This window comes from Lissotriton helveticus, chromosome 9 (genome assembly GCF_964261635.1).
Source record: "Lissotriton helveticus chromosome 9, aLisHel1.1, whole genome shotgun sequence".
In the NCBI taxonomy this organism is placed as follows: domain Eukaryota; kingdom Metazoa; phylum Chordata; class Amphibia; order Caudata; family Salamandridae; genus Lissotriton; species Lissotriton helveticus.
Window position 1 is genome coordinate 1037280860 of NC_136070.1, and position 24466 is coordinate 1037305325.

General features: G+C 47.5%; 1 protein-coding gene across 1 annotated transcript in view; it reads right to left on the reverse strand.

The window, feature by feature from the left end:
- The window catches only part of EIF4E3 (eukaryotic translation initiation factor 4E family member 3), a 129316-nt gene that overhangs the window by 22206 nt on the left and 82644 nt on the right, over window positions 1-24466 (reverse strand). The window contains exons 5-6 of the mRNA XM_078661369.1: window positions 18262-18328; window positions 14434-14589 (exon numbers count right to left, since the gene is read on the reverse strand). Of these exons, the coding sequence (XP_078517495.1) occupies window positions 14434-14589; window positions 18262-18328 (223 nt within the window). The remainder of the gene's footprint in view (window positions 1-14433; window positions 14590-18261; window positions 18329-24466) is intronic.

A 24466-nucleotide genomic window follows, 5' to 3' on the forward strand; every position in this document is an offset into this window, starting at 1 on the left:
GACTCCGGAGCTCCATCCGTAGCTTCCCCCCACCCGCAATGATCCTGATGACTTAGTGTGGTCCCTTAGCACCAAACTGGTGTCGCATACACAGTTGCAGGCGCTGATCGGCAATGGAGGGGCGGCGGTGCTCGGACGGCGCCGAAAACACAGATAAATCTCCGGGAGGCTCTGAAGGCGCTGGGCAAGGAGAGTCCAAAATGGCAGCGGATCGCTAGCAAGGCAGCCTTCACCGCGTACTGCAGAACGCGAATTGCGGCTTCCTGCGAGTACTGCTTAGCGGCTGTGATACTTGCAGTCTGGGAACCGGTACGGAGGGGGGAGCGAAGGCCCGATGCTGGCAGAGAACAGAACGTGCTCCTCAGGCCTTGGAGACGCAGTGCATCAACAAAATGGGGGCTGTGGACGGCGCTGCCGGGCCTCGACAAATGGAGTATTGAGAGGCAACTGCAAGAAGCGGGGATGGCAGCTGTAAATCGACCCGCTTTTGCCTGCAGATCTGCGGTGTGCTGGGGCGACCACCCCGTGTGCTGTGCTGGGGGTCCTGAAGAGGAGCTGGGCGGCGGTGTGCTGGGCCTGTGCCACGAATAGGGTGACCAACCGTCCGTAAATTTCACGGACCATCCGTCATTTTAGTATGATGTCTGTAAGGTGTCCGTAATTTGGGGATCTCAAATTACGGACGCCTTACAGGCATCGTACTGAAATCGAAATGGGAAATTTCAGTAAGGAATGCTGTTTCCCGTGCGAGAGGCCACGTGAGTTTAAAAGATTTCACTCGGGGCCTCTCGCTCTTAACTTTTAATCTGTAGAGGCTGCCTGCAGAGGCCCCTCCCGGACCTGTCGCAGACTGTGGACTGGCCCATTGTCATTCTGAGACTGCAGCTGATTAGCACTTTAGAATGACAATGGGCCCAAATGTAGTGACAGCATGGGGTGTGCCTTCTCCTGCATGGGGACCAGGGCAAAGCATTCTGCTTTTGTCTTGGCACCATGCTGGGGAAACTAACAGCGTTTTCACTGTACATTTAAAAGACAGATTTCAACATACAAATACAAAAATACTATTTATTAATTAATGTTTATTGTTACTAGCACAAATCTTGATTGGGGAAAGGGCCTGATATCGCTTTGCAAAGCTGCACGCATACTGAAAAACTGAAGTGCACGATTGGCGCAACCTTATATAGACTTATTTTGACTTGTATTTATTTTGGTTGTCTATTTACTTATATATATGATTGTGCCACCTCCTCTAATATGTCTAAAACTTATGTTTTGTCCCAAATTTTTGTCCTGAATTTTGACCTTCTGTCCTTAATTTTTGTCCTGAATTTTGACCCTTTGTCCTGAATTTTTACGCTGACCGTCCTGAATTTACACCCATGCCAGTTGGTTACCCTAGCCACGAAGGACCCTGACAGAGTGTGCCAGGACAGAGAGCGGCTGCTGACGAGAGGGCGCGAGCTCACTGGATCCGCTTGTGAGCTGATTGAGCTGTGTACGGAGGGCATTAACGGTGCGGGTATGAACTGACCTGTTGGACGCCCCGTGCAGGTGGCGATTACTGAGAGGAGGCATTTCCCCACACTAGCGTTTCGCACTGAGGGCCGTGGAAGCGGAAGAGGGCTCAGAATCCAGAACTTGTGGTTTGGAGGTGCGAGCTGGCTCACCCTTCCGCCGCTCTCGCCACCAACGCTTGGAGTGCCTTGGTGCTGCCAAACCGGAGACCTCTCCGCCCTACGCGCCCATCAACTATGGGGAGGGTGTCCAGAAAAAAGGGGTTCGCTGTATTACACGTGGAGGAGACGGGACACAACACAGATGATGACGACGAGATAGTGGCGGGACGGAAAGATGGCGCCCGAAGGGCCCCACTTTGGTGGATATCATGCAGGCCATCATTCCTCGAGAGAAGCTCTGGAGACAAAGATGGATTCAATAGGGACGGACCTCAATCTCCTGAAGGATGATCATCGCAAACTTAAGGAACGGGTGAAACTTAATGAGAAAGCCCTGGAGGAGGACCCAGAGGCAGTCACCACACTACAATGCTTTCTGAAAGTGGTAGAAGCTAGTGGTAAATGAGAGCAGAAGACAGCGAAGGGCTATCCCGCAGGAAAAATCTGCGAATCGTAGGGGTCCCAGGACGAGTAGAAGGGGACGATGCAATGCACTTCTTGGAAAATTGGCTTAGAACGAAGGTTGCCCCAGAAGGCCTCTCCTCCTTTTATGCACTTGAGCGTGCTCACAGGGTCCCGGTTAGACCGCCCAAACCTGGGGCTGCCCCTCGGCCGATGGTGGTGCGGCTGCTTCATTATCGGGACAGGGACCACCTCCTGCAAAAAGCCCGGGAGAAACAAAATTTACAGATTGGGAATGCCAGGGCGATGTCTTCCTGGACTTAACCAGGGAGATACAAAGTCAAAGTGCTTCTTTCCTAACTCTTAAGTGGGGGCTGCACCAGTTGCAGATTCCCTACGCCATGTTGTTCCCAGCATGCCTCCGGGAGATCAATGGAGCTCCACAGGACGCTTGGCATTGGCTGGAGACACGGAGGCCACAGGCAAGCGGGGGCCTCGCCAACGGGCAGCACAGGGCGGATATCGGTCACTCCCCCGCGGTCGCCGAGGACTCCTACATCACCGGGGCGCCAATGGGAAAGACACATGGCCGTGCAGGCCGTCGTGAAGATTAGCCACGGAGAGGCTAGTCCAAACTCTAACGGCGACCATGGCAAGGGCGGATCCGAAAGCTCGCATCCCAGTAGCATGAATGGAGACTCTGAGGCTGACTTGCCCGACACCACACCCCAAACAGCAGATGGTATAATATGATGGTCGCACGCCAAGATGAATGGGAAATGGCGATCACGACGGCGGGAATTGAATACTGAAGAGGCCGCCATGGGGTGGCAACAGGCTGATGGCATCAGGGCGACTGATGGGACTGCCATTCAGATTTTGTGGTGGGGGAGATAGCCTAGGGTTTCTGGGTTCCACAGGGCCAGCCTACGCCTCACCACCTTTCGTGTCTTGTAGTTTATATTGCTAGTTTGGATGGGGACTATTGCCCTGTTGCAGGAAACTCATTTAACACAGAAAGAAGGGGTCACATTGCAGAAAAGTTGTAGGGGACAGGTGTTTTGCACTACGTATTCAGCATACACCAGGGGTACATGGATCTGGGTACGTGCGGGAGTCCCTTTTCAGAGTGTCAGACAATTGAAAGGTCCAGATGGCCGATATGTGGTGGTTTCAGGGAGGTTAGACGGCAGAGACATAGTGATAGGGAGCCTTTATACCCCCAACGTCAATCAGCCTGCATTTTTCGCGCACCTGTCGAGGACGTTGGCGACCATGTTAACGGGGGTTGGTGCTGCTGGGGGGGAGACTTTAATTGTATTACTGACATAGGCTTGGACCGTTCACACTTTCCACTTCCAGACACTCCCATCCACAGACTGGCAGCGATCAGGCGCAGCTGGCAATAACACTGGGGGCTGACGGACACTTGGAGGGCCCATCATCCAGAAGAGAGGGACTATTCCTATTTTTCTGCATTACACGAACTGCACGTTTGGTTGGACTCGATTTTATTCTTCCCTGACGCGCAGGGTGGGCCCACACTCTGCGAATATTTAGCTAGAACGATATCAGATAATAACCCGCTCCTGGTGTCCTTGGATCGGCTACGGGTTAGACCTACCATACCTACTTGGCGCTTGCGACCTGAGACGCTAGACAATTCAGTTTTTCGGACCACAATAGGTACTGTTATCGATGATTATTTTTTGGTTAATGCCGGGTCTGCATCAAGTAGGATGCCTTTAAAACGGTCGTCAGGGGCCGCTGCATTGGAGAAATGGTAGGAGTGAGGAGGGTGCTGCTGCAAGACGTGCAAACTACAGAACACAGGCTTCGGGAATTGAAGGAGAGACCAGAGCGAAAGGATAGGCAGGCTGAACTCCTTGTGGCTCAAGAACTCCTAGCAAAGCAGGTACAAAAGCTGCGCTGCTTCGACTATAAGGCATAAATCACTCACTTGGGCCCATGCGGAACGGGATAAATCAGGGGCATTGTTGGCCTGGCTGCCCAACCCAGCGTGAAGACGGAGGACGATCCTGGGGTTGCAGGGACAGGGAGATGAGGTATACTATGGTCAAAAGGATATCTAAGCTCAATTTTTAGAGTACTACGCTTCTCTATACCAGAGCCGGCTTGACCCTGGGGCTGAAGACGAGGTGGTTTTCCTAGACGAGGTGAAGCTTCCCAAGGTTGATGCCAAGGTGGCGGAGGACTTCGGTAGCGATGTTGGGGGGGGGGGGGGGGGGGGGTGTACGTACTGCAATCAGGCATATGGCTAGGAACAAGACCCCGGGGACGGATGGGCTCCCGGTGGAGTTTTACTCCACATACATTGATGTTTTGGACCGCGGCTAGTGGCACTGCATAATAGAGCAAAGCAGGAGGGCTGTCTCCCTGCTTCAACGAGGGAAGCAGTGATCGTCCCACTCTTAAAACCCGGGAAACCGGCCGGGGATCGGACTGCACATCGGCCCCTCGCCATGCTCAATTTAGACTACAAACTTTTAAGCTGTATATTGGCCAGTCGACTGTTGGCTCATATGCAAACGCTTATTCACGTGGATCAGGCATGATTTATCTCAGCCAGGAACACAGCGATGAATGTCCGTAGGCTCTTGCGCATATTGGGAGCGGACACTTACAGTAAGGAAGAAGCATGTATTTTCACGGTCGACATTGAGAAGGCTTTTGACAGCCTAGAGTGGTCATACCTTTTTAAGGTAATGCGAGCATTTGGCTTGGCGGATCGCTTTGTGGAATGGGCAGCGATATTGTATAAAAATTCCACTGCCAGAGTGGGACGGGGGGTTGATTTCGGAGGGCTGCATGGTGGGTAAGAGTACGAGACAGGGCTGTTCGCGCTGGCAATGGAACCCATTGCTGTATATGCCAGATCGGACTGCTACTACCAGGGGATGCTGGTAGAGGGACAACTACAGCACATACCCTTATATGCGAATGACCTCCTACTGTTCCTGGCCAATTCGGAAGGGGCCAAAGAAATGCTGGATCTCTTGGAGAGAGTTGCAGGGCTCAGAGTAAATTGAGCCAAGTCGTGCCTTTTTCCTACATGCTTGGGGAGACACAGGTTAAGGGATGCAGAGGGTGTGCCTTGGGAAACCAGATGTTTGCCCTACTTGGGCACTTGGATATATCATGACCCTGTAGATCTGTTAGCGGGTAATATAGGTCGCACCGTGCGCAGCACCAAAAGTAACTTTGAATTCTGGGGGACTCTTCCTCTATCTGTGGCGGGAAGGGTGGCATTGGTGAAAATGGTTACGTTACCCAGACTTCTCTATTTCTTTGGGGCGCTCCCAACCTGGTTCCCACATAAGATCTCCACTCACCTCAATACAATGCTCACTGGGGTCTTGTGGGGCATCGGGAGGCGGAGAGTAGCTCTTACCACCATGATGAGGCCAATGGCGAAGGGAGGTTTCGCAGCCCTGCATCTCAAAGCCTACTATCATGCTGCACAACTACAGTGGTACACAAAGTGGATGGCACGTAGGCTCAGAGATCCAGAGGACCTTGGTGGTCCCAGTTAATTCACTTCTATGTGTTGCGTAGAGGCAAGATTAAGGAGTACTTTGGAGCCCAGACCAGGTGCCCGAGATGTAATTTAGAAGGTGCAGGGTTTTGCCACATGCTATGGGATTGTCCATGTCTGGGAGAGTTTTGGAGAGGAGTGACAACTGGATCAGCGACCACGACAGAGGGGGACATAGAGGTTGTTGCTTGCTGCACTGGATTCCCCACAATGCCAGGAATAAAGTCACTAGTAAATTCATAGACCTTGGATTGGTGCTGGCTAAAAGGGAACTCACCAGTAATTGGAAAGCGAAGATTGGCCAGAGTGTGACACGGTGGATGAGAGAACTAGTGAAGTGGGCAGACTGCGAGGGGACCTTTCGCTTACAGAGGGCTCTCCTCACTGGGAACGAAAAATCAATTGAGATGGCTAGGGCATGAGTGGCAATGGTGGACCTGTTGAAACCAAAGACTGACGACGCTGTTGACGACCAAGAGGAGGTGGTCCCTCTGGCAGGAGACTGAGCTCGGGGTCACCTTGTTGCTCTGAGAGGGTCCTCTTGCTGGGGAAGGCTGACATAGTGAACATTTTCCCCCATTACACCACTAGCCGGGGATCAAGGGCATAGAGCCCGCGATGCATTGTTGGGTCCACCAATGCTCAAATGCAGCACTCCTAGGGGGTGAGGAGGGAGAGGGGGGATTTGTTGGGTGTTATTTGCACAGGGTTACTAGGTGTGATTTAGAGCTGACGGAATTCACTGGCTCACACAGTAGTATTCAGGGGTGGGGGTGGGCACTTGGTTTGGGTCTGCAGACCATCATTTTCTCCGCAGGTGGACTACCGACAGACCCTGAGGGTTCATCCTGTATTTATTGAGTTCACCAATATTCAATATTGAGATGGGCTAATATCTTGCCATAACGCCCTGTGGGCCGGTTTATCTGTCCTATTGCGATTTAAATAAAATGTGTTTACAAAAAAAATAACTAGAAATAAATGTTTTGCTAAACTTGTGAAATTTTTACATTTAGTATGTTTTAAAGTTTTTTGATAGATCGAAAATATAATTCCATCATCAAAAAATATAAAATATCAAAATACTAAAATAAAAACATAGCACTAAATCACGATATATGGATAGATCCCTAAATTTCCAACATATTCACAACTACAATTAAACAGTTCAAATTACTAAAAAACAACATGGACAATCTCAAGACATCAATTCATTAAGATTGGCATAACAAGTTTTGCCTAATAGACCATGCTACATACAAACATTTAAATAAGGCCACCACAACTACAGGTGAAGAATCGCTTTTACAAATCCTAAGGGCTTGTATTTGGTCTGCCAAACTTAGGCACCGGGATAGGGTAACAATCTAAGTACTTTTAGGTTCAGCATATTTTGGACAGAAAAACAACAAAGTGTTCCTCAGTTTCATCTAGGAGAGTACAAAAAAAAGCAACACCAGTTTAACAGAATCCCATGTTGAAGTATAGGCTGCAATTACAGAGGTTCCAAATCTAAACAGGCAAAAACAATAAACGGACACACACCGGACAAGTGTAGTTTAAAATTACTCTGCTTTGGGCTCAGATGTGTGTTAAAAACAGAATAAGTGTTGTAAAGCTGCACGCACAGCTCAACAGTTCGTTATGGGCGGCAGCTCTCTCACAAAATTGCGACTTGACCAGAACCAGCGTTGCCAGAGGTAAATGATGAATCTTCCCAGAAATTATGTAGGCCCAGGCCTATTCGTGGTTTTTATTTTTTTATTTTTTTACATAAGCCAACTACTTAATCTCCATAGAGGATGGCAGTTTTATAATCTCATGAAGTCCCCCTCTATAGTTGGAGTTAACTGGTAAACCACAAACACCCAGTAGACTAATGGCCTCAGAGCGCCCAACTCAGTAAAAGGGTTAATACCTAGGTCCTGTATTAATGGCACCAAGGGCGTATCCCTCCTTAGATCAGTTAGAGCTCTGATAAAATGGTTTTCGGTGGTGCCTAAGGTACCCATATTACAGTGGCCCTATAGTTCAGCACCATATTGTGCCTCACCCCTTTCTTGCATCTTTCCATAGCTGGAAGGATTAGAAACCAAGAAGCCTTTTTTGCAAACGTCAGAATTGAACCCGCTCTATGGTTTATCATGTGTGAACTTTTAAAGTTCTGTGGGGCCCAAGAACCTGAAACTGGCAAGTGGATCCCTAGGTAGTCAGACTCCCCAACCCTTCCCAGAGCTTCCTTTCCTACATTTACAGTCCCCTTCGCCCTTTTCTTCCTAGAATAGGTCATCTGTTTAGTTTAGGTAGCATGGATTTCAAGTCCGTATTCAGATCAGTACAGGCTGAAATTGTCCACAAGATTGGAAGCCCATCTTAGTTTAGGCCACTAGAAGGGTATCGCCTGTGTAAAAGAGAGCCTGAACTTTCAGTTCTGCCATGATGGGGGGGCAATTGACAACTGGACTAAGAAGAAAGAGGGTAAGAGCCAGGATGCAGCCCATTCGCTCACCCCTATCAATAGGAAATCCCCTCTTATGCCACACCAGACCCTAGCATAGTTCTCCTCATGGAGGAACATGATTATATTAAACAAATAACAAGGGATCCCCATCCCACATAGGGCGTCCCAGAGTTTCTTTCTGGGCACCAGAGTAAAAAAACAGGACAGAGGTCGATAAGCACTCCAAAGACTACTCTCCCTCCAATATCTACAGTCTTCCACTTAACTGAGAGAAAGCAGAGACCTGGTCGATTAAACTAATCTTTGACCTAAAGCCTACCTGTAGGGGACATAGAATATGGTTTTTGTTGGTTCAGTACAAAAGCTGCTCCAAGACTTGTTTACAGAAGACCTTTTTGAGTTGTCCAAGTGGCAAATTGGGCAGTATTTTGAGGGGGAGCTATGGCTCCCCTTCTTGAAAATAGGGATACTCTCTGCCCCTTTCCACGTAGCAGGCATAGCTACCTCGCCACAATTTCATTTGTGACCGCATTGAGAACCCAAATGGTGGGATACGATTTTAAAAGCTGAAACGAGGGAAGGCCCCTGGATTAGAAAAGATCCCAATGAGACTAAACCCAAAGCATTCTCTGCTTAAGACGTCCATCAAGCAGGTAGAGGCCTGATCTAATATGTAGCCACTGGAGTAAAGGTTTTCAAAGTGGGTATCCCATTCACAGCACAGAATAGACTACTTCAGGCTTCCTGAATTTCCCACCTCTTGCACAAACTAGTAGTCAGAATTTCTGAATGTCATCATTAGCTGATGTCTAAAATATTGGACAAATGTTTACACTCACATGCAGCTTTCGCTTGCTTTATTTTAAGTTATGGAACTCTGCTTGCCCTTATCTCCTGGCTAACTCCTTTTTTAATAGCTCTTAGGAGATTAGTCTTTGTCGCTCTACAAGATTGGGCAAGTCATCCATTCGTGAAACTCTTTGCTGTGATCTAGTGAATTATTTAAGAAAGAAATCTTTGAGCTTCTCAAATTGCACTCAGCTACAATCACTTAAGTTCACCCCAGTTGTCAAACATGGCCCCATGTGAGAAGCAAAAACTAAATACAGGCCTGAGAGAACGTGGGGAGGAGCACAACGCCTCGCACTTCACGTTCCTACGATCGTTTGTAACCTCCAACTGTTTATCATACATCCAGGAGGCTTCATGGTTAGTGCTGGAGAACTGTGCATCCTGCATTAACACCATCATGTCTTCCATCTACCTCCACAGCCTAACATCCAGGATGATATAATCGATTGAACTAGCATACAATCCTCTCTTAAACGTGGGGGCAGGAGTAGCATCAGAGGGCAAGCATCCATTACAGGCCTGAAGTCCATAGACTAGGGTAAAATCTACCACCTGGAGTGCAGACCGTGTGAGAATTATTTTAGCTGGGGAGGTTAATTCCAGAATTGCCTACATCTGGTCTGCCCTAGTAGATAGATCTTGGGTTATACCATTGGGTTCAAATGTAAGGTTTAAGTCATGTGCCACATGATAGGACCCTAGGCGAGGGCCAAGATATTGTCTTGCAAATGGAGAGTCGGCGATTCTTCCCGATACCAGAGACTCCAGCTGTAAATATAGATCAGCAGGAGAAGCGTGGCCTTAGGGGAGGAGAACATTAGCCCTTTAATGTTCGGTGATCCAATGGAAGTTTTACTACAAGGCAGGAAAGTGAGGTACTTGCCCAAATAAGTATATGCTTCATAATTGCTAGTGTTTACAAAAAGTATTAATAATGGAACAATCAGTGTAAAACCAGTTTTGGCAAGCGTAAGGGAAACAAACAAGCATTAGCAAAAACAATAGGACTGACACTGCTTGATGGTCTTTTGATTTTGCCAATGCATGTCTTATATTGGTAAAACTTTATTATTGTGGAGCTGTCTGGCCCCAATCAATAGAACAAAGACATTGGATAGAAGCAAAAATATGTATTGGATCTCAAAAAGCACACTTTGCAATAAAAGTCGCTGGCACTGAAATAAACCTCTTTGTGTCCTGATATGCTCCTTGTATAAGAGCTGAATGCCATCAACCACAGGGAAGTTAGCCAAATTTGAAGACAGATAATTACTACAAACAAAGGGTGTCTTGCCTAGTTCCAGACCAAATTAGGAGGCCAATTCTAAAAGAAGACCTCAAAATGAAGCCATGGTTTGTGCAGCAGCAGTTTCTTCTCGAGGGCTGGGGGAGCGTCGACCTCCCGGCCAGTGTGAGCTGTGCAAGAAAAAAATAAAATGCCAATGAAAAGATGTAATTGCCATTTTATTTTTCGGATGTGCGCACTGCAGCAGCCAGTCTGCCCAGAGATATGCGCACGGAGGCGCTTGAAAAGCAGATGCGCCCGTGAGCCCCGGGGGAGAGCGAGTCACGCCATCGGGCGGAGCCGTGAGGGAAACGGCAGCATTGTTGCAGGGAGAGTGAGTCATGCCATCGGGCGGAGCCGTGAGGGAAACGGCAGCACTGTTGCACACTACAACCCCCAGCAGCCTAAGGGGCGCCCGTGACGCGAGGCAAGCGCACGGAGGCGCTTGAAAAGCAGATGCGCCCGTGAGCCCCGGGGGAGAGCGAGTCACGCCATCGGGCGGAGCCGTGAGGGAAACGGCAGCATTGTTGCAGGGAGAGTGAGTCACGCCATCGGGCGGAGCCGTGAGGGAAACGGCAGCACTGTTGCACACTACAACCCCCAGCAGCCTAAGGGGCGCCCGTGACGCGAGGCAAGCGCACGGAGGCGCTTGAAAAGCAGATGCGCCCGTGAGCCCCGGGGGAGAGCGAGTCACGCCATTGGGCGGAGCCGTGAGGGAAACGGCAGCATTGTTGCAGGGAGAGTGAGTCCCGCCATCGGGCGGAGCCGTGAGGAAAACGGCAGCATTGTTGCAGGGAGAGTGAGTCACGCCATCGGGCGGAGCCGTGAGGGAAACGGCAGCACTGTTGCACACTACAACCCCCAGCAGCCTAAGGGGCGCCCGTGACGCGAGCCAAGCGCACGGAGGCGCTTGAAAAGCAGATGCGCCCGTGAGCCCCGGGGGAGAGCGAGTCACGCCATCGGGCGGAGCCGTGAGGGAAACGGCAGCATTGTTGCAGGGAGAGTGAGTCACGCCATCGGGCGGAGCCGTGAGGGAAACGGCAGCACTGTTGCACACTACAACCCCCAGAAGCCTAAGGGGCGCCCGTGACGCGAGGCAAGCGCACGGAGGCGCTTGAAAAGCAGATGCGCCCGTGAGCCCCGGGGGAGAGCGAGTCACGCCATCGGGCGGAGCCGTGAGGGAAACGGCAGCATTGTTGCAGGGAGAGTGAGTCACGCCATCGGGCGGAGCCGTGAGGGAAACGGCAGCACTGTTGCACACTACAACCACCAGCAGCCTAAGGGGCGCCCGTGACGCGAGGCAAGCGCACGGAGGCGCTTGAAAAGCAGACGCACCCTCTCGCCCGCGAGTCGCGCGCGGGAGGCGCCAGGGAGAAGCCCGGGACAAGGGCGGGGCCATCTGCGGCCATCAAAGGCCAGAGGAGGCCGGGTCGGGCCACCCCCCTTAGTTCTCATGCCATCATTCCAGGAACACTGATCAAAGGTACTGTTACCCATTGACTATCTGCGCTCCCTCTAAGAAGCCCCTTCCAAGGTTCTCGATATAGTACAAAACTGTCTTATTGGTGATAGCTCCATCGCTATGTCTTGCAAAGCGGACCTTATCAATCTCACCTCCCAGGGTGATCTGAACAGGGGAACACTGGATACGTACTTTAAGCGTGTTATGCTGCCCATCGCAAGCGATCTAGATAGAATAGAACGATCCTCAGTTCTAGACAGCCCTTTCGCTCTTGGTTCTCCCCTTAGACTGCCAATATCCGGCTGTATCTTTATTGGATGAACTAAATCTATTGTGCAAATCCGCTTACGTCCCTTTCGTTCCAGAAATAGCTCCAATTTCCTCATTATCTACGCCTAATAAGGGGTCTAGCCAATTAATTCACACGCCACAGGTGACGCCCCACATAATACAATCAACAGCAAACGTCCTACCGGTAATCCCCAACCTGGTGCTCTCTGCAAAAAGGAAGAGAGATGAGGCAATACACACGGGCAGTCAGGCCAAATAACAAAAGTTACATCGTATTCCACCCTCATGCAAAACTCCCAGCACCACGACTTCGAAAACGCCTACACAGGCCTCCCTGTTGTTGGAGCTTGAAACCATGATTAAGTCGATCATAACTCCGTTGATTGTAAAAATAACTAGCCTAGAGGACAGGCTTAGGGGAGTCGAGGAAGCTATAAAAGTCAACTCAATAGTTACTAAATCTATGGGAGGACCCGCACTATCACATCACACAGCCCCTAGAGATATGCCAATTTCCACCACACAAACCAAGTTCTCCAGTATACAACCACTTGCCCCACACAAAGCTGTAAATACCCCAAAAGTCGCTAAAGCCGCTAGGCCACCACAATGTTCTTACTTTAGGGCTGGGCAGAATAAAGACAAGTCATCTTATAAGAGAATAGAGTCTAGTCATGATACTTCCCCTCACAAAACTAACCACTTACAATTGCCTCCTGAGGCAGCTCCTATTGTGTGTGTCCTGTCAGGAATACCTGAACTCCCAAAGGGAAAACTCGAGAGACAGCAGGACCTAAGGAATAAGGTAGTGTACTGGCTCACCAAAAATAGACCTCTGCCCTCCAATTTAGACGGGACCATATTAAGTGTCCGGAGGGTGGGCTGGCTAGGACCTCTCTTAAAAAACACTGTGGGTGACTTGGTACTTGTAAAGTTCAGAAATAAATATGTCGTACCATACCTGCAATCCTGGCAGCCACAAATAGGGGATGGTCCCATATCAGTTTGGTCTCTAAGTGACTTTTACCCCAGAACATTATATGTGCAGTCATAATGTCAGATAACATAGATTAATTTCCAGACGGCAACACAGGGGTTTCGTATTGTGTGGCCAACTTTCTCCTGCTTTTTAATTTGTTCATGCTGCACTTTGTATACTGATTAGCCGATTCATCTTATTGATTTAATTTATTTTAAATTTATTTAATTCTTTTATGAAATGAAATGTATTAATGTTTTGGTGTATTTTTCTGTACTGTTGTTGCTTTTATGATTTCTTTTTTACTGAAATCGAATAAAGCTAATCGAAATGCGGGGCGTGTCCTCAGCCGCAGATTGGAAGCATAGGACAGGAGCAGTGGCAGGCTGGATGCTCCAAAAAGCTCATGACATTTTGGCTGGCTGTCTTGTGCCAGCCGAAGTGAAATGCACACTTTGAAGGTCTCCTTCCAGCTGTCTTAAACAGCTGGTTGGAGACCAAGCACAGGCCTCCAGGGTCTGAAGAAGCGTCCAGTCAGTCTGCTCCATCCAATCCAGGCGTTTCTCTCATGCTGCTTAAAAGTTTGAGAGCATCATAAGGATTGGTTAGGAGTGCTCGACTTCCACAGCAGATTCAGAAGTGGAACGAGGAGGACATGCAGCCGTGGGTAAGTACCATTTATTTTATTTATTTAAAATGTTATTCTAGTTGTTTTTTTTCGAGTTTTGGAGGGAGGCGGTGTTTTATTTTGTTATTTGGGAAGTGGGTGTACACTGCACTTGCCCCACCACTTTTAAAGGGTACCAGCTACCCCTGGGTATAATTTATAACCTTTCACAGTGTGAATATCTGCTGAGTGTTTGCAAGTTCACTATCATTACAACCCCTTTTTTTCCCCCATCCTTGAAAAAGTTTTACTTTTGACCTTGTCAGGAGAAAATGTCCAACCTTTCACAATAATTAGCGATTAAAGAAGAGTTTGTGTAAACCCTTCAACATGCATGTTCGTTCGCTGGTGTGCACAGACTCTAAAGGGAATTCAAACCCTACAACTACTGCTTCCTGCTACTCACTGACCCAGTATGTAGATTTGCAGAAAAGTGTCAAAGTCAGGCAGTTTCTAGTTTACAAATCCTGCCATAACATGAGCCCTAGCATAGTCAGAGAATCTATAATCATAGCTCTGATGTAATGAGAATGCTGCCATAATTTGTCTCCCCACTGCTTGGTACCAAAGGGCCATGTGGACTTTAACAGGACAAGTAGATTAATGAAGCAGATATTTTATTAAATACGACACCCCTGGGTTGGACTTTAAACTCATACAAACCCAATTGCAAACTTATTACTACTAGGCAAATCTGGTTCTCTCAAGATTTATGCTTAAGGTCACATGGTACAGCTGTAGATCAATTACCTCAGATTGCACACACTCCAATTTGAAATATTCATGAAGTACTTACGCTTATAAAATACTGCTCTGAAAGTAGTTTTTGGAAGAAGCTCGTAAATCTTTTCTAAAACTGTTGCTCCGCCCACTAACAGTGCATTTCCATTCCAAACTTGTACAACATCTTCACGATCACGAACACTGACACTAACACCAATTACTTCATCATCTAAAAATAAAAGTTCCAGGAAAAAATACAAAGAATTCAATATTTAAAATAGGTTTGAAAACGTATCACAATATACATAACATACAATATATTGCAAGAGAAATAAGGCAGAGTGGTCAAATCAAGCATGTGGTGGTGGAGCCAAGTACTCACTGAAACAACTCTTGCACTCCTAAGTGTAGTCTCATTCTCCATGGTACTGGGACCTCGTAGTGCAGCAAAGAATGCAAGTATTTTTGCACTGCATTCAGCTGTTTGAATTCAGCACTTCAAGTAGAAGCAGGACTCCTGCCCTTGAAACTTGTGGCACCTCAAATGGTCAATCAAAGGCACCAAGTCTTTGTTCCTCGCCCACAATGTTAATAGATATAAAAAAAAAGTGTCCAAGAGAGAGGAAGTTATATCATATGGTTAATAACTGCCCAGTAGTCTGATGCAGATACCACTGAAGAGGGTGTGAGCTATAAAACATCCCCAGCCCTTACAATGTTCTTTTATTTTTAAGGTGGAAACGAAGCCATCAGAATGCCGGACCGTAATATTCACAATAGCGAAACAAAAATGGACTAATTAAGCCTTTGGCATCAGCTTTATTGTAGAAGGAACACCAAAGACCACAAACACATGTATCTGAAAATCTGATTTTAAGTTCAAAATAAAAATGGTTTACTATCTGGACATGCTTACAATGACGATCAATCTGAGGAGCTCTGAAATGTGAAGGGAAATATTTTTGGGGGTTTATGGGAAAATCAAAAAAGACCTTCTGTAAAAAGTAAGGGTGGTTCGAAAGGTCAAATTTGTTATGATATAAAATCTAAAGTTTTTGTAAGAAGGTCTGCCATTATATCACTCCAAGTGGACTACAAGAAATTATAACCAGCGGGACAGTGGAATCCAATCAATAGAAGTCTCAATTTCAAAATGTTTATGAGCAATAATGAACATTTTAACAACTTGGTCTTAAACTGGATGGGGTGCCTGCAAAGAAAATTCTCATTGGAACTTATAAGAGCACCAACTGTTCCCAGATATCACTTGCAAGAATATATATTGGGTCCCAATTCCAACAGGAAAAGCAAAAAGAAAACAAGCTTTGCAAGATAGAGGGTACTTTTCTTTTTGGAAGCCACTAACCACGTATAGGACACATGCTATTTTTGTGGGTTTTTTTACTTCTGAGCAGGATATTTCCCACTACTCTCATGACACCACTATTAATGAGCTTGAGGCTGAATTGGTCACAGGTTTTAGGAACAACCATACAGATGAGAGGGTGATAGCACAGACACTGAAGGTCCTCTTATATATGGTTGAAAAGGGGCGGTCTACAAATGTTGAGGAAGGAGTACAGTGGATTTAAAATAGACTACCCCATAGCTTTGTCCGACAGCTGAAAAGGTCAACCCCTGAAAGGAGACAGGGTCTTCACAAATATCTCATCAAGTCGGTCACGGCACTGTGTCCCTTGGATGTGGAAGTATTACTGGTGCCTGAGACTGGAGCACAGAATGCACTACATACTGCTGGAGTAAAAATGAGAGTTAAATGGGGGAATAAATGGATGTTAAAGGGCACAGACAAATAGCATTAGACAAAGTGGGTACCCAGTAGAAAGGGTGGGTGACAGACAGTTAAGCAATCAGACATGCTGACTTCATGATGGAAAAACTGCAGATCTTTGTATAAGCACTTTCAATTACAATGGCCTTCAACGCCGGTCTTTACTCTCACAGAAAATAACCTTCAAAGGTGGCTGCAATAGCATCTGAATTTCCTCCAGCTTTTAAGGCTAAGGGAGCAGTTTGTTATGTTACCCACTATTTGTTTCTCCTTGGGGTGACGGGGCCTAGCCTCAAACTTAAGCTGTATTCTTTTTTGTAAAACATTTCTAAACAATGACACATGTTCTCAAATAGAATTTGCAAGAAAATTCAACTCTGCGATATACAAAAAGTGAATTTTCACTCAAAAAGCTTTTTTACCACTACAATGGAGCCAATGCAGGTAATAATAAATCTGATCACAAGGTCTGGTTTTGAGCGATTCAGAGTGATGACACCAGCATAAGACGGTTAATGCTCAAACTGTGCAACTCTAGTCTAGTGTAGAAGTTCATCTCTTTTCGGGAAGGAGAGGAAACACCCATTAAACTGGTGAGGGGTTTGGGGGAACATGTTTCTCTACAAAGAAACTGTTTCCACATTGACAAACCTGACAAAATAAATGAAAGTTAACAAGGTTGAATAAACTTGTGCCCAGACACCTGCAGCATTTACTAACAGTTAAATGTGTATGCATGCAACTATTGCTGGAAAATGCAAAAGTTGCATCATTTTTGCAGCTTACAAGGTGTACTCCTCAAATTCTTAGTAAATGCTAAGAAGGTACACCCAACACTTTTGGTGGGAAATTTACTGATGCTACCAATGCATACATAACTTCATTATCCAGCAGGTGTGCTATGGTCCCGATGGTGAACACGCTGCAGACTTTGGCCAGGACAGTATGATAACACCTGGTATGAAACAAGTCCTCATCCTGGTGACCTGACGTAGTCTTTGCATTCTGTGTCTGCTTTGTATAGCTGAGCACTCTAATGAGGAGCAAACTTTGGATACAGATACAGATCCACAGGGGAACGTTACATTCCAACGCATGGAGCAGGTTATTATTGTATTGCCTGGGTTGACACCCTGCCTTGTTTGGCTGCATTTATATTGCTAGGGTTGTCCCCTTCTTTTTGGTGCCTTATTTAGTGACAGCGTTTCAATGCAGTTTGCTTTTATGCGCGTTATACATTTTAAAAATATTCAAATACGAGTGGCTAGGACTGAGGTCTGGAAAGGCCAGGACAAATATCAGAACTACCAGTGCCTGTTGGGACATCGAGATTGGGGTCTTTGGCTAGCCCTCTTGACCAAAGTCTGCAGGACCTGCGGCAGAATGGTACCCTCAATAATAAAATCAATTAGCCAGATGTTTGGAAGCTACATGGAGAATTTCAAAAGGGCATCCGACAATTATGATTCTTTGGTCACTGTTGGAAAAAGAATATGTGAATTGGTTTGTTCTACAGTCACTACCTCTTCTGCTCTATGGGTGGGGTACTAATCCATGTGCTTTTATTTAATACTTGCTGTTTGACAATCTTGCCTTCTTTTAAGGGTGGTACCCTGGTCTACATTTGAAAACAACTATGCTGAGGAGGACCCCATATGTCATCACTTCACTTTTGGATTACATCCAAAAGCATTTTTTGCAAGTGTGTGTGTGTACTGCTTTCTTTAGTCATTAGTGGAAGACACTCATATGACCACTGCATGTTGATAAACTTTGCAATCACCATTAAAGGGTTTATAGAGGCTGATTTTGTTTAAGGTACCTGTTTTGTGGGGTTCTATCTCCTTATAAATTAAACTTGGATGGCAAATAACTTGGATAGAAGGGATTTTTTACAGAACTAATAATACGCGTTAGTACAGCATAGCAGGGTTTAGTTCGTTATATGATCATTATACTGTGGACTTTGAAAAATAATCCTCAAATGCAATTACAAACCCGCCAAAGTTTGGGACAGAGTTCCCTCCTCTATGCAATTCACAAGGGATTATCAGTGCCACGTGAGCCCTTATCTAGTCTTAAGGCAGCATACCTGACAAAAAACCTTACCTGTTGCACAGGAATCTGTAAACTGTTCCCCAATAGTGGCCAGCAGCAACTCCTTCCAAACAACAGCCTAAAACGTTATATAAAAATACTGATATAAATGCAAAGCTTCTTAAACGTACCCACTCCTCGTAGACGGTAGATGCAACAAACAAATGCAACAGCATCAAGAGGAAAGTAATTGGTATAAGCAGCAACATATAAGAAGTGCGGAACGTAATACAGAATGACAGTTATCTTATCAGACTTTCTTTTCATTGCGATGTACCCATTTATATAAGTTTGGTTTTAGGATTAACCAGGTTTCTGCTTACACATACCATCACCAATAACTATTCAGTCGGCGAGCAATCATGAATTCCTGGTTAGTAAGACTACTGTTGCTCCACCCAAGCCCACTCCAGAGAGTATCTATAACTAGTACACTGAATTACAGATGCTGCCCCTTGTACATCTGTAACATTTGCACACAATTCCAATTTTAAACATTACAGTGTGCCACCTTTAAAAGGTGCTGCAAATGTTCAGTAAGAGGTACCTGGAACATGTGCATGCTCTAAACTCCTTTAATGGGAAGTACACAAAGGGTGACCAGTATAATTATAGATGGCATTGTGGTCATCAAGGCCAGTGGCAACTGTTTGTCCAATTGCAATTTCAGACAACGTTACCAGCAGCATCTGAATGTTAAACATTGTGTATATTGCTTGCAGGATCTCAGCCCAGTACCTACCTAGTTTAAGGTAGTGCCAAAGAAGATGGGCAAAGATAAAAGTGATGTCATATTCCCCTCCTCAAGGTGCTCTGCTCAGACCTATTCCAGCCTGACCTCCTTTCTGAAGTATGGTATCAGTATGAAATCAGTTTTTTCAGAGTTTATTTTCCTTTCAGTGTGTAGTGCTGTATGGGCCTTTTCATATGCCTTGTCCCATGCATTTTTTTTTAAGACCTTTATTGTACAGAGTGCGTTATACACAGCCTACAGCTTACAACCCCTGGGGGCCAGCCGCGTAGAACAATAACCATATAAAGCACAGTCAAGTTTACACAGCCGTATGGCCGACAACCCTGGGGTCCGGCGGCAGACCGTCTTCGTAGTGTGCACATTAATCATATCACAAATCCGAATAGGTAAGTAGGTCTGCAAAGTTTTATCATTTTGTAGAATAGCAGTGATGCTCTGTCATCTTCATCACAGTAATAACAATCCCCTCCCATTTGTAAGCATTGCAGGTGGCTGTATCAGTAAGTCTAATATGGGGGCGGGGGGCATAGAATTTGAAAAGCAGTCCCTTGCGATATCGCAAGTATGTCAATAGATGTGCGTCAGTATAGCTCACTATGTCTGAAGACGAGATATTCGCTCTGACGGCAGCGTCCAGCAGGAGCCGCCTTAGCCTTGGCTGTGATTCTTAGCGGTCTTGGACATGTAGCGCCCCTCTTTAGCGGCGATGCTAGCGCGATGGCCAGTATTGCAAAGGTATAGCCAGGGTGACTTACCCGTCCCCGAGTAGTGTTGGTGGCAGTCTTGCCCCTTAGGTCGTGACTTTTACGTTGTCGCTATGTATTGGCATAAAAAAGGAGGGGGCTTGATGTGGTGACCCAAACACGGTGTCGAAAGTCTCTTGTGTAGTGCGTACAATGTCTTTGTTACCAAAACTAAGAAAGGCTGGGCGGCAAACAGGGCCAGAGTATTAATGAATGCATGAACCATAACAAGGGGGCGTGTGTGGGGGAGGACAAGGTATGGGTAGTTGCAGCTATGTGTTCGAGAAAAGGGAAGGTAAGGTTGCAGCGTCAGCATAGGCCCGGCGGTTGGGGAGAGGTATGTATCATGTAGTTAGTTTGTAAGCGGGGGGGGGGGGGGGCTCCATCTCGGTGGCGCGTAGATGATATCCTCTGAGTGTGGTCAGCGCAGTGGTCCCGATCCGCGCGTATGGCAAGAGTCTGATGTGTGGAAGGGGAGATAGGGTGAAGGGTGCTTCACCACAGGTAGCAGGGCACGTGTCATGGACATTTTGGAGTGCGGGAGGGTCGCAGGCGTGGCGTAATGTAACGTTCGCAGTGTGGCGGAGCTGTGAGGGCGCAGGTCCCGGTGTGAGTCTCCCCGTCAAACAGGGAGGCGGGGGGGGGAGGAGGGGAAAAGGGGGGGGGGGGGGGAGTAGTGGGCGCAGGCGCGTTTCATAGTGTCTCCTATATAAGTGCAAGGAGTGTTTATGGGTCTCCTCAAGTGATTCCCTGCTCCAAACATTTCTGTTGAAAGGATTGGAGGATGTCATCCCAGAGCTGTGTAATGGGGAATTTTCTAAGACCCGCTGTCTCTTCCCGTCGTAGGACAAAGCTTTCCGCCCGTGCCCAGTTGGTGAGAGACATGTAACAGTGTCGCACATGCGGAGGTGTGGTGGCCTTCCACCACTTGGTAAGCAGGCGTTTGGCCGTGATTAACCCTAGATCCCAGAATCGGACCGGCACCTTGTTCAGTTTCGTGCGTTTGCATAGTCCTAGTATGCAGGCCTCCCACGATTTCGGCACTTTTTCGTTGGTGCAGTGCGTTAGCAGCGCTGTTACCTCATCCCAATATTGCTGGATATTGGGGCACAGCCAAAGCATGTGCAAGAGATCTGCGCCTACTAGGGAGCAGCGGTTGCAGTCTGTATCGGTGACCGAGAAGTATTTGTTTATCTTGTCGGGTGTGAGGTAGGCCCGGTGTAATATGTAGAATTGTATGACTTTGAAGCGGGGGTTGCGTGGAACGTTAACCGGCCCAGCTAGCGCCATCGCCCATTCCTTGTCAGTCCAATCCCTTCCCCTGTCTGTCACCCATTTCTCTCTCAACTGCGTGGTGGAGGGTTGTGTATGAATCAGGAGGACCTGCGCCAGCCATTGCACTATGTGGGAACAGTTTCCCATGACATGGAGGTATTGCATAAAGTGGTGCCTTGGCAGCTCCTCAGACATTTCGCCCCAGGTAGCAGTCAGTGTGCGTACAAGGGATGCGTGCAATAGGAACTGTCCCGTCGGGAGTGTCGTGCCTTTCGCAAGGTCCGCAAAAGAGAGAAGGGTACAGTCATTGTAGAGGTCTCCCAGTGTTTCCACGCCTGCGTTGGACCAGCTCTCCAGCATAGTGTCTGTCAATGCTCCTGCCGTCCGGGGGGTACCTAGTAAGGGAAGTATCGGGGCATATGGCACCGTCTCTCGGGTGAGTCGCAGGCTTCGTAGGAAGCACCTGCGCGCCACCGCCAGGTACAGCTGCGAGGGGCCCGGGTCAGTGGATGAAACAGAATGCACACCTGTAGCTGTGACCAGGCGGCGACATCCGTGGCGGTGTCCCCCAGGTTTTTTCCACTCAGCCATCCCGATATCCACTGCATCTGTGCCGCTAGGTAATATAGCTCCATGTTAGGTACTGCCAAACCCCCCCCCCCCCCCCCGAGTCAGTGGGCATATATAGCTTTGTCAACGCCACACGTGGTCGGCCTGTGTTCCAGGTCAGACCCCGGAGTAGGACCTCGAGGTCCCGGAATATCTTGGTGGGGACATAGGACGGGATGTTGGCAAAATAATATAGGAGCCGTGGTAGGACTATCATTTTGACTAGTGCTACGCGGCTGGGCACATTGTGGCAGGGTCTTCCAAAATCCAATTTGAGCTCGGACGGAGGCAATCGCTCTCAGCAGGTTCCCCTCCAATACATCCGTAGGGTTACGATAAATGTGGAATCCCAGGTATCGGAACGTCGTGGGATACCACTGCAGTCTCTCCCCACCGAGGTATATGTCGCTCTCGGGCGCATCCGGGTCAAAGGAATATGCTCCAGATTTAGCCCAGTTGACTCTCAAGCCCGACATCTCCTCGAAGGTGTGGAAAATGGCAGCGAGAGAGCGCGGGATATTAGTTAAGTCTCTGACATAGAGGAGGAGATCATCTGCGTATAGCGAGATCACGTGGAGTCCATCCGCCATCGGGAGTCCCCACTCCTCACCCAGAGTCCGGAGGATCGTGGCCAGGGGTTCCATAGCTAGGGAAAACAGCAGAGGTGACAGGGGGCAACCCTGCCTGGTGCCTCTTCGTACCCGAATCGTGACAGAAAGCAACGTGCCCGTGCGGACCCGAACTGTGGGCCTGCGGTACAACAAGCCAACCATGGTCTCGTAGCCATCCCCCAGGTCGAATTTCTCCATGACCGCCCTTAGGTATGGCCACTCCACCGAGTCAAATGCTTTCTCGAGGTCCAGCACCAGGCATCCGGCTCGTGGCGCGTTGCGTACTCCTGTATGCGAAACAGGCGGCGGATATTATAGGAGGTGTGGCGTGTTGGGACAAAGCCATTTTGATCATGATGTACTAGGGTCGGGACCAGGGGAGCCAGTCTCCGAGCCTGGGTAGAAGCGAGGATTTTATAATCTGTGTTGAGGAGGGCCAGGGGTCGAATGCCTTGTCCCATTCATTATCTGTAATCTCACTTCCAGTTCTTTTCTCTCTATGTTTCGGTCCTGGAAATTCTGTGAGGTCACGAGTCGTTGTGGTACTAAGGGCTGTAGTCTTACCTTTAAATAATCAAACCTTTTCATCTCTGGCAGTTCAAAGTCTTTTTTAATTTCATTAAAAAAAAGTAATCCTTGCTTTATTACACAGTGATCCTGCAATCAAGCATTTAGCTTCTCACCAGGTCCTGAATCCGCCATCATTGAGACCCGAGATAAAGCCAGGATTGCTGAATCAGTGGGTCAATTGTGAGGGATAAGACATCTCTTCTGTACCCCAAGCCATCCCAGGGTATTCTGCTTTGGCTCCCCCACATGGACGAACAGCCATCTTATGCCAAGCTGTTATGTTTCATATAGGTACCCTAATATAGGCCTGGGTAACATCATACCCCTTCACCTACATGACCTCCCCTACACTACACTGTAAGGAGCCTTTTAGGATTGAACCTTTAGCTAGTTCTAGTCCTGGGTGGAGAAGGAGGGTTTCTCCTAAACAATAGAGTCCTATAACTCCATCAATAGACTCACACAGTATGAATGAATATTTCATAAGGGCTCTTAGAAACCAGGCTGGGGCTACACCACCTTCCTCCCCATATCAACGTACACGGTTCATCCCATACGTCATCCTCATTTCCAACAATGGCTAATACAAGCAACAATGGAGCCCTAGATACTTTCTATATAAATATAGCACCTCTTGCTAGTCTTTGTTAGAGAGAACCGAGACTTCGAGGCCGACACACTGACCAGAGACGATGTGGCTCCTGCATTCAGACGCTCCAGCTGACAGTGGTCTGAACATCCCTGGCGGGGTGTCCAACTCGAGACCAAGAAGGGATTCTACATTCTCATACTTCAGGTAATGGGGTTTAACTAAATACTAGAGGGAATATTGGCTTCACACCTACTCACATGCTAGGTACACTTACGTACATCTAGATAGGCATCGTAGGAGTACGTGCACTATCTTGCATTTCATATTCCTCTATTTATTCATGCTTACTGCAAGATCGTAGAACTGCACTATCCTTTTATATTCACTGTACTGCTAATCATCTCTCTGCTACTGTCTAATGGTTGTTGCAGCTCATATATTTTACACGAGAATAACAACTGTTCAATAAACTCTTATTGAAACGCCCAGACTGTTCATTCTGTGTATCTCTGAGATAAACTAAATGAGCACGAGTGACTGAGCAAAAAGTAGTACATTGTTTCCACGATCTTGAGGGATCAGGGTTGTCAAGTTCTAAGTTTACCAGGAACTAATCTCTCCCTGATAAGAGGAGACACTAGTGGCACTGTGAGCTAGCTAAATGCAAATAGGCTAACATTTTTCATGGGGGTGTACGAAACCAGTCTGCCACCAATCCCACAGTTTATGTTATCCAAACGTGCAGGTCCTGCAAAAGTTACTATAGATACTACACGATAAAGCTTTACATAGCCCTCTCCAATGTCTCCAGCTCAACTGGACATAATCCGCTATCAGGTTGACTCTGAAGCTCTCTATTGGGAGGTCACTCCTTGGTGTACCTTGGCCTAGACGCAGTGTCTGCAGGTACAAGATGGCCACTCCACTGTGCTTTACTAAACCACAAAAAATAAATAGGTTGCTGGCCCAGCTCCAGATCTGCTTTGTATTTGGGCTAGTTAGTGCTACCACACAGGTTTTGTGATCTCCAGCTGGCCCATGAGAAAGACTCATCACTTGCTGC